We start from the raw sequence: 10,904 nt of genomic DNA, 5'->3' as shown, positions 1-10,904 counted from the left end.
TATCAGTGTGTACTATCGACTACTGTGGTTGTATATCAGTGATACTATCGACTACTGTGTGTCTATATCTGTGTATAGTGTGTACTAATGAGTACTATGCATCTATATGAGTGTATAGTGTGTACTAATGAGTACTATGCATCTATATGAGTGTATAGTGTGTACTAATGAGTACTATGCGTGTATATCTGTAGTACTGACGGTGCAGTCCTCAGAGCAGGAGGCGATGCAGTGGTCATCAAAGGGGTTCCACTTGACATCCAACACCCTGGCACTGTGACCACACACCCTGGGGTGTTGGGGGTCTACTTTACCAGTCTGGAGAGAACCAAGAGGAGGTAAGGGAGAAGAAGAAAGCCAGGGGAAAGAAGAGGAGGAAGAGGGGAGATACAAATAATGGCTTAAAAAGAGATAGTGAACGTACAACATGATGTATAATGCATTCACTAGGCTTGTCAAGCAATAATTTAACATACACACGACCTAATCAGACCAGTAAAAATCATCTGACAGCAGGAAGAGGAAGTGGTGTAACTAGGAAATTACGTAAACATGAAGTGAGGTCACCCAGTAACTTGGGAGAGGCTATACCAAAGATGATGGATATACAGACAAGATGTATGTCTCTCTGACCCTAACAATGGAATGGGAGTTGTTGTCCACAACGCGGTACGGCGGGCTGTCCAGCTTAAACCTATTCTTTTTTTGGATTGGTGGATACATCTCATTATTGTAATCCTTTTTAAATATTTGATTAGGGTTGTTGCGGGAAGTATCTAGCTATCTAATATCAGGCCATTAAGGTTGAAAGTAGCTAAGCTATATCAGCCCAGTAAGGTTGGAAGTAGCTAGCTAGTGTAGCTAATATCAGGTCAGTAAGGTTGGAAGTAGCTAGATAGTGTAGCTAATATCAGGCCAGTAAAAAGCTAAGTAGCTAGCTAGTGTAGCTAATATCAGGCCAGTAAAAAGCTAAGTAGCTAGTTAGTGTAGCTAATATCAGGCCAGAAAAGAGAGGGAAGTAGCTAGCTAGTGTAGCTAATATCAGGTCAGGGTGACAGGCTGACAAGGTAAAAATCTGCCGTTCTGCCTCTGAACAAGGTAGTTACTTACACCCATTGTTCCTAGGCTGTCATTGTAAATAAGAATTTGTTCTTAACTGACTTGCCTTGTTAAATAAAGGTTAAATAAATAAGGATGAACCAAATCTGTTTTGCCAATCCCCACTCAACTCTCGCTGTGATCTAACATGCATCATCAATTTTTTGGGGCACCGAGGCGTGTCCGTATAGTCTCTCTCCGGTAACGTACGTGATGGATGGAGAGGACCAAGAAAGCACCGCCCCCGGAGCATTCCGTTACTATGGCAACGAAGCGCGGGTTAACGGAGCAGTAGTGGTTGTCGTGGACGCTGTGTGTGATGGGGATTCCGTGGTAACCGTGGTCTTTGGTGGAGGCCTTACCGTAGACGTGTCGGAACTTAGAACTACGGTACGGAGGGCACCATGACATCTAAGAAGAGGAGGAAGATTACAATGTTAATGATGATGATGATGGTTATATGTGAACAGGTGGATACACACAGGTGGTTCACTCATATGCACTGATATTGAGAGGTCCAGTTGGACAACACAGTGGGGTGAGTGAGTGAGGGGGGGAGAGAGAGAGAGAGAGAGAGAGAGAGAGAGAGAGAGAGAGAGAGAGAGAGAGAGAGAGAGAGAGAGAGAGAGAGAGAGAGAGAGAGAGAGAGAGAGAGAGAGAGAGAGTGAGAGAGAGAGAGAAAGAGAGAGAGAGAGAGAGAGAGTGAGAGAGAGAGAGAGAGAGAGAGAGAGAGAGAGTGAGAGGGGAGAGAGAGAGAGAGAGAGTGAGTGAGAGGGAGAGAGAGAGAGAGAGAGAGTGAGTGAGACAGAGACAGAGTGAGTGAGTGAGGGGAGAGGGCGTGACAGAGTGAGTGAGACAGAGACAGAGTGAGTGAGGGGGGGAGAGAGAGAGAGAGAGAGTGAGTGAGGGGGAGAGAGAGAGAGAGAGAGAGAGAGTGAGTGAGGGGAGAGAGAGAGAGAGAGAGAGTGAGGGGGAGAGAGAGAGTACAGAGTGAGTGAGTGGAGAGTGAGTGTGAGTGAGTGAGTGAGTGAGTGAGTGAGTGAGTGAGTGAGTGAGTGAGTGAGTGAGTGAGTCAGAGTCAGAGTCAGAGTCAGAGTCAGAGTCAGAGTCAGAGTCAGAGACAGAGTGAGTGAGTGAGTGAGTGAGTGAGTGAGTGAGTGAGTGAGTGAGTGAGAGTGTGAGTGAGAGAGAAAGAGAGTGTGGTGGTGGTGAGTGGTGAGTGAGTGAGTGGTGAGTGAGTGAGTGAGTGAGTGAGTGGTGAGTGGTGAGTGAGTGAGTGAGTGAGTGAGTGAGACAGACAGACAGAGACAGAGTGAGTGGGAGAGTGAGAGAGAGAGAGAGAGAGAGAGAGAGTGTGAGTGAGTGAGTGAGTGAGTGAGAGAGAGAGTGTGAGTGAGAGAGAAAGATAGTGTGAGTGAGTGAGTGAGTGAGTGAGTGAGTGAGTGAGTGAGTGAGAGATAGTGAGTGAGACAGAGACAGAGTGTGAGTGAGTGAGTGAGAGAGAGAAAGAGAGGGAGTGAGAGAGAGCGTCTGCTAAATGACTTAAATGTAAATGTAAATGTAGAGTGAGTGAGACAGACAGAGACAGAGTGAGTGAGTGAGTGAGTGAGAGAGAGAGTGAGTGAGAGAGTGAGACAGAGTGAGTGGGAGAGTGAGAGAGAGAGAATGAGTGAGTGAGTGAGTGAGAGAGGGAGAGAGAGTGGTGAGAGAGAGAGTGAGTGAGAGAGAGAGAGACAGAGACAGAGTGAGTGAGTGAGTGAGTGAGTGAGTGAGAGATAGTGAGTGAGACAGAGACAGAGTGTGAGTGAGTGAGAGAGAGAGAAGAGAGGAGTGAGAGAGAGTGAGTGAGACAGAGTGTGAGTGTGGTGAGTGAGTGGTGGTGAGTGAGTGAGTGAGTGAGTGAGTGGTGAGTGAGTGAGTGAGTGAGTGAGTGAGAAAGAGAGTGAGTGAGTGAGAAAGAGAGTGTGAGTGAGAAGAGTGTGATTGAGTGAGAGAGAGTGAGTTGAGTGAGAGAGAGTGAGTGAGACAGAGACAGAGTGTGAGTGAGTGAGTGAGACAGACAGAGACAGAGTGAGTGAGAGAGAGTGAGACAGACAGAGTGAGTGAGTGAGTGAGTGAGTGAGTGAGTGAGTGAGTGAGTGAGTGAGTGAGTGAGAGTGAGTGAGTGAGAGTGAGAGAGAGAGAGAGAGAGAGAGTGAGTGTGAGTGAGTGGTGAGTGAGTGGTGAGTGGTGAGTGAGGTGTGAGTGAGTGAGTGAGTGAGACAGAGACAGAGTGTGAGTGAGTGAGTGAGAGAGAGAAAGAGAGGGAGTGAGAGAGAGAGCGTCTGCTAAATGACTTAAATGTAAATGTAAATGTAGAGTGAGTGAGACAGACAGAGACAGAGTGAGTGAGTGAGAGAGTGAGAGAGTGAGACAGACAGAGACAGAGTGAGTGGGATAGTGAGAGAGAGAGAGAGTGAGTGAGTGAGTGAGTGAGTGAGTGAGTGAGTGTGAGTGAGTGAGTGAGTGAGTGAGTGAGTGAGTGAGACAGAGTGTGAGTGAGTGAGTGAGTGAGTGAGAGAGAGAAAGAGAGGGAGTGAGAGAGAGAGTGAGTGAGACAGAGTGTGAGTGAGTGAGTGAGTGAGTGAGTGGTGAGTGAGTGAGTGAGTGAGAAAGAGAGTGTGAGTGAGAGAGAGTGATTGAGTGAGAGAGAGTGAGTGAGACAGAGACAGAGTGTGAGTGAGTGAGAGAGTGAGTGAGACAGACAGAGACAGAGTGAGTGAGAGAGAGTGAGACAGACAGAGTGAGTGTGAGTGAGTGAGTGAGTGAGTGAGTGAGTGAGTGAGTGAGTGAGTGAGTGAGTGAGACAGAGACAGAGGTGAGTGAGTGAGTGAGTGAGAGAGAAAAGAGAGGGAGTGAGAGAGAGAGCGTCTGCTAAATGACTTAAATGTAAATGTAAATGTAGAGTGAGTGAGACAGACAGAGACAGAGTGAGTGAGTGAGAGAGTGAGAGAGTGAGACAGACAGAGACAGAGTGAGTGGGATAGTGAGAGAGAGAGAGAGAGAGGTGAGTGGTGGTGGTGGTGAGTGAGTGAGTGTGTGAGTGAGTGAGTGAGTGAGTGAGTGAGTGAGACAGAGTGTGTGAGTGGTGGTGGTGGTGGTGAGTGAGACAGAGAGTGTGAGTGAGTGAGTGATTGTGAGAGAGAGTGAGAGAAGAGAGGTGTGAGTGAGTGAGAGAGTGAGTGAGACAGACAGAGACAGAGTGAGTGAGAGTGAGACAGACAGTGAGTGAGTGAGTGAGTGAGTGAGTGAGTGAGTGAGTGAGAAAGAGAGTGTGAGTGAGAGAGAGTGATTGAGTGAGAGAGAGTGAGTGAGACAGAGACAGAGTGTGAGTGAGTGAGAGAGTGAGTGAGACAGACAGAGACAGAGTGAGTGAGAGAGAGTGAGACAGACAGAGTGAGTGAGTGAGTGAGTGAGTGAGTGAGTGAGTGAGTGAGTGAGTGAGTGAGTGAGTGAGTGAGAGAGAGAGAGAGTGAGGTTACTCATGTTTTTCCTGTCCATATCATCTTCCTATAATAAGACTAAGAATAGACTAACCTTTCTATCGTCCTATTGACTTCTCTCATACATAATGCATCGTTTTCCTCCTGGTTTACTGTGTGTTCTTAGTGAATCTGTAATCCGTAACACCCTCTCCCGTTGCCTGACTGGGACAACAAACAATGGCACACACAACCTTTGAAGTTTGAACTTTAGGGAGGACAATGGAGTCGATAGTGTAATAAGTAATGGAAGAAAAACACAAAGCAACATACCAACAACTAGTATTACCTCTAAGCAGGAATGGAAATTAAGCTAGCCGGCCAGCTGGCTAGTACTTTTCAGTCTGGGCTAGTAGAAAATATGGCCAGAGCTCTGTGGCTAATTATGTCTTTTCAAGTATCGCATCGCACAGAGTTTGGACCTAATGTTTCCTGGGCTATAGTACTAATCACAGTCTATTAGCCCGCCTGGCCAGTGTCATCAATCATCATCAATTAGCATCAAGCTGGCCAGTGGCATCAATCAACATTAAATTAGCCTGGCTGGCCAGTGCCATCAATCATCATCAATTAGCCTGGCTGGCCAGTGGCATCAATCATCATCAATTAGCCTGGCTGGCCAGTGGCATCAATCATCATCAATTAGCCTGGCTGGCCAGTGGCACCCATCATCAATTAGCCTGGCTGGCCAGTGCCTAAGACTGTGTTAGTCCACTGAGCTAAATAAAGCCTAGAGGGATCTGTTGGCAAAATAAGAGTGTTTGGGGTCACCAGTAGTGATTTGGGTTTTGACCCTCACTCACTACCTCAAATGCACAGCAGGTTACTCACAAAATCACAAAACATTGTTATATATGTCTTTACAAAGTGTTCACACCCTTTTACCGTTTCCACATGTTGTTGTTGTTACAGCCTGAATTTAAAATGGAATACATTATTATTTTTTCCATCACTGGCCTACACGCAATACCACATGATGTCAAAGTCGATTTACGTTCTTTAAAAAATATATATATATTTACAATTGTATGAAAAATTAAAAGCCGAAGTGTCAATAAGTATTCAACTCCTTTGTTATGGCAAGCCACTTGACATCCAACATCCTGGGGTGTTGGGGGTCTACTTTACCAGTCTGGAGAGAACCAAGAGGAGGTAAGGGAGAAGAAGAACATTTTTATTTATTTAACTAAATAAATTCATTAGTAAAAAGGTGCTTAATTAAAAAGAAAAGAAAGTCACATTATAAGTTGCATGGACTCTCTGTGTTCAATAATAATGATAATAATAATACTGTTTAACATTATTATTAATGACTTCCTCATCTCTGTACCCCACACATACTGTAAGGTCCCTCATCTCATCTCTCTACCCCACACATACTGTAAGGTCCCTCATCTCTGTACATACTGTAAGGTCCCTCATCTCTGTACCCCACACATACAGATAATTGTAAGGTCCCTCATCTCTGTACCCCACACATACTGTAAGGTCCCTCATCTCTGTACCCCACACATACAATCCCTCATCTCTGTAAGGTCCCTCATCTCTGTACCCCACACATACAGATAATTGTAAGGTCCCTCATCTCTGTACCCCACACATACAGATAATTGTAAGGTCCCTCATCTCTGTACCCCACACATACTGTAAGGTCCCTCATCTCTGTACCCCACACATACTGTAAGGTCCCTCATCTCTGTACCCCACACATACAGATAATTGTAAGGTCCCTCATCTCTGTACCCCACACATACAGATAATTGTAAGGTCCCATCTCTGTATCTCTGTACCCCACACATACTGTAAGGTCCCTCATCTCTGTACCCCACACATACAATTATCTGTAAGGTCCCTCATCTCTGTACCCCACACATACAATTATCTGTAAGGTCCCTCATCTCTGTACCCCACACATACTGTAAGGTCCCTCATCTCTGTACCCCACACATACAGATAATTGTAAGGTCCCTCATCTCTGTACCCCACACATACAGATAATTGTAAGGTCCCTCATCTCTGTACCCCACACATACAGATAATTGTAAGGTCCCTCCTCTCTGTACCCCACACATACAATTATCTGTAAGGTCCCTCATCTCTGTACCCCACACATACAATTATCTGTAAGGTCCCTCATCTCTGTACCCCACACATACAATTATCTGTAAGGTCCCTCATCTCTGTACCCCACACATACAATTATCTGTAAGGTCCCTCATCTCTGTACCCCACACATACAATTATCTGTAAGGTCCCTCATCTCTGTACCCCACACATACAGATAATCTGTAAGGTCCCTCATCTCTGTACCCCACACATACAGATAATTGTAAGGTCCCTCATCTCTGTACCCCACACATACAGATAATTGTAAGGTCCCTCATCTCTGTACCCCACACATACAGATTATCTGTAAGGTCCCTCATCTCTGTACCACACATACAATTATCTGTAAGGTCCCTCATCTCTGTACCCCACATACAATTATCTGTAAGGTCCCTCATCTCTGTACCCCACACATACAGATAATTGTAAGGTCCCTCATCTCTGTACCCCACACATACAGATAATTGTAAGGTCCCTCATCTCTGTACCCCACACATACAGATAATTGTAAGGTCCCTCATCTCTGTACCACACATACAATTATCTGTAAGGTCCCTCATCTCTGTACCCCACATACAATTATCTGTAAGGTCCCTCAGTCGAGCAGGGAAATTCAAACACAGATTCAACCACAAAGATCAAGGAGGTTTTCCACAGCCTCGTGAAGAAGGGCACCTATTGGTAGATGGGTAAAAAATTAACCTATTGGGAAGCAAACATTAAATATCCCTTTGAGCACAGCGACGTTATTAATTACACTTTGGATGGTGTGTCAATACACTCAGTCACTACAAAGATACAGGCGTCCTTCCTAACTCAGTTGCCGGAGAGGAAGGAAACCGCTCAGGGATTTCACCATGAGGCCAATAATGACTTTAAAACAGTTACAGGGTTTAATGGCTGTGATAGGAGAAAACTGAGGATGGATCAACAACATTGAAGTTACTCCATAATACTAACCTAATTGACAGTGTGAATACAAATATTACAAAACATGCATCCTGTTTGCAACAAGGCACTAAAGTCAAACTGCCAAAACATGTGACAAAGCAATTAACTTTCTTGTCCTGGATACAAAGTGTTATGTTTGGGGAAATTCCAATACAACACATTACAGAGTACCACTCTTCATATTTTCAAGTATAGTGGTGGCTGCATCATGTTATGAGTATACTTGTAATCGTTAAGGACTGGGGAGTTTTTCAGGATAAAATAATTAATGGAATGGAGCTAAGCACAGGCAAAATCCTAGAGGAAAACCTGGTTCAGTCTGCTTTCCAACAGACACTGGGAGATGAATTAACCTAAAACGCAAAGCCAAATATACACTGGAGTTGCTTACCAAGAAGACAGTGAATATTCCTGAGCGGCAGATTTGACTTAAATCTGCCTGAAAACCTAATCGCAAGACCTGAAAATGGCTGTCTAGCAATAATCAATAACCAATTTGACAGAGCTTGAAGAATGTTGAAAAGAGTAAAATGGGAATACATTCTACAATCCAGGTGTAGACAGCTCTTAGAGACTTACCCAGAACGACTCACAGCTCTTAGAGACTTACCCAGAAAGACTCACAGCTGTTAGAAACTTACCCAGAAAGACTCACAGCTCTTAGAGACTTACCCAGAAAGACTCACAGCTCTTAGAGACTTACCCAGAAAGACACACAGCTCTTAGAGACTTACCCAGAAAGACACACAGCTCTTAGAGACTTACCCAGAAAGACACACAGCTCTTAGAGACTGACCCAGAAAGACACACAGCTCTTAGAGACTGACCCAGAAAGACACACAGCTCTTAGAGACTGACCCAGAAAGACACACAGCTCTTAGAGACTGACCCAGAAAGACTCACAGCTCTTAGAGACTGACCCAGAAAGACTCACAGCTCTTAGAGACTGACCCAGAAAGACTCACAGCTCTTAGAGACTTACCCAGAAAGACACACAGCTCTTAGAGACTTACCCAGAAAGACACACAGCTCTTAGAGACTTACCCAGAAAGACACACAGCTCTTAGAGACTTACCCAGAAAGACACACAGCTCTTAGAGACTTACCCAGAAAGACCACAGCTCTTAAACTTACCCAGAAAGACACACAGCTCTTAGAGACTGACCCAGAAAGACACACAGCTCTTAGAGACTTACCCAGAAAGACCCAGAAAGACACACAGCTCTTAGAGACTTACCCAGAAAGACTCACAGCTCTTAGAGACTGACCCAGAAAGACTCACAGCTCTTAGAGACTGACCCAGAAAGACTCACAGCTCTTAGAGACTGACCCAGAAAGACTCACAGCTCTTAGAGACTTACCCAGAAAGACACACAGCTCTTAGAGACTTACCCAGAAAGACACACAGCTCTTAGAGACTTACCCAGAAAGACACACAGCTCTTAGAGACTTACCCAGAAAGACACACAGCTCTTAGAGACTTACCCAGAAAGACACACAGCTCTTAGAGACTTACCCAGAAAGACACACAGCTCTTAGAGACTTACCCAGAAAGACACACAGCTCTTAGAGACTTACCCAGAAAGACACACAGCTCTTAGAGACTTACTGACCAGAAAGACACACAGCTCTTAGAGACTTACCCAGAAAGACACACAGCTCTTAGAGACTTACCCAGAAAGACACACAGCTCTTAGAGACTTACCCAGAAAGACACACAGCTCTTAGAGACTTACCCAGAAAGACACACAGCTCTTAGAGACTGACCCAGAAAGACACACAGCTCTTAGAGACTGACCCAGAAAGACACACAGCTCTTAGAGACTGACCCAGAAAGACTCACAGCTCTTAGAGACTGACCCAGAAAGACACACAGCTCTTAGAGACTGACCCAGAAAGACTCACAGCTCTTAGAGACTGACCCAGAAAGACTCACAGCTCTTAGAGACTGACCCAGAAAGACTCACAGCTGTTAGAGACTGACCCAGAAAGACTCACAGCTCTTAGAGACTGACCCAGAAAGACTCACAGCTCTTAGAGACTTACCCAGAAAGACACACAGCTCTTAGAGACTTACCCAGAAAGACACACAGCTCTTAGAGACTTACCCAGAAAGACACACAGCTCTTAGAGACTTACCCAGAAAGACACACAGCTCTTAGAGACTTACCCAGAAAGACACACAGCTCTTAGAGACTTACCCAGAAAGACACACAGCTCTTAGAGACTTACCCAGAAAGACACACAGCTCTTAGAGACTGACCCAGAAAGACACACAGCTCTTAGAGACTGACCCAGAAAGACACACAGCTCTTAGAGACTGACCCAGAAAGACACACAGCTCTTAGAGACTGACCCAGAAAGACACACAGCTCTTAGAGACTTACCCAGAAAGACACACAGCTCTTAGAGACTTACCCAGAAAGACACACAGCTCTTAGAGACTTACCCAGAAAGACACACAGCTCTTAGAGACTTACCCAGAAAGACACACAGCTCTTAGAGACTTACCCAGAAAGACACACAGCTCTTAGAGACTTACCCAGAAAGACACACAGCTCTTAGAGACTTACCCAGAAAGACTTACCCAGAAAGACAGCTCTTAGAGACTTACCCAGAAAGACACACAGCTCTTAGAGACTTACCCAGAAAGACACACAGCTCTTAGAGACTTACCCAGAAAGACACACAGCTCTTAGAGACTTACCCAGAAAGACACACAGCTCTTAGAGACTTACCCAGAAAGACACACAGCTCTTAGAGAAAGACTGACCCAGAAAGAAAGCACACAGCTCTTAGAGACTGACCCAGAAAGGCACACAGCTCTTAGAGACTTACCCAGAAAGACACACAGCTCTTAGAGACTTACCCAGAAAGACACACAGCTCTTAGAGACTGACCCAGAAAGGCACACAGCTCTTAGAGACTGACCCAGAAAGGCACACAGCTCTTAGAGACTTACCCAGAAAGACACACAGCTCTTAGAGACTTACCCAGAAAGACACACAGCTCTTAGAGACTTACCCAGAAAGACACACAGCTCTTAGAGACTGACCCAGAAAGACACACAGCTCTTAGAGACTTACCCAGAAAGACACACAGCTCTTAGAGACTTACCCAGAAAGACACACAGCTCTTAGAGACTTACCCAGAAAGGCACACAGCTCTTAGAGACTTACCCAGAAAGACACACAGCTCTTAGAGACTGACCCAGAAAGACACACAGCT

At 45.2% G+C, this 10,904-nt stretch overlaps 1 protein-coding gene across 1 annotated transcript in view; it reads right to left on the bottom strand.

Annotated features, from left to right (window-relative positions):
- Positions 1-1,593, bottom strand: part of LOC124008691 (coronin-2B-like) — a 24,227-nt gene extending 22,634 nt beyond the window's left edge. Inside the window, exons 1-2 of the mRNA XM_046320196.1 lie at positions 1,309-1,593; positions 202-318 (exon numbers count right to left, since the gene is read on the bottom strand). Coding sequence (XP_046176152.1) covers positions 202-318; positions 1,309-1,509 — 318 coding nt within the window. The 5' untranslated portion in view covers positions 1,510-1,593. The remainder of the gene's footprint in view (positions 1-201; positions 319-1,308) is intronic.
- Positions 1,594-10,904: the final 9,311 nt, after the last annotated feature.

The sequence above is a fragment of the Oncorhynchus gorbuscha genome, linkage group LG21 (genome assembly GCF_021184085.1).
Source record: "Oncorhynchus gorbuscha isolate QuinsamMale2020 ecotype Even-year linkage group LG21, OgorEven_v1.0, whole genome shotgun sequence".
Lineage (NCBI taxonomy): Eukaryota > Metazoa > Chordata > Actinopteri > Salmoniformes > Salmonidae > Oncorhynchus > Oncorhynchus gorbuscha.
The sequence above is the reverse complement of the archived record's forward strand: the minus strand, read 5'-3'. Positions and strand labels throughout refer to the sequence as shown.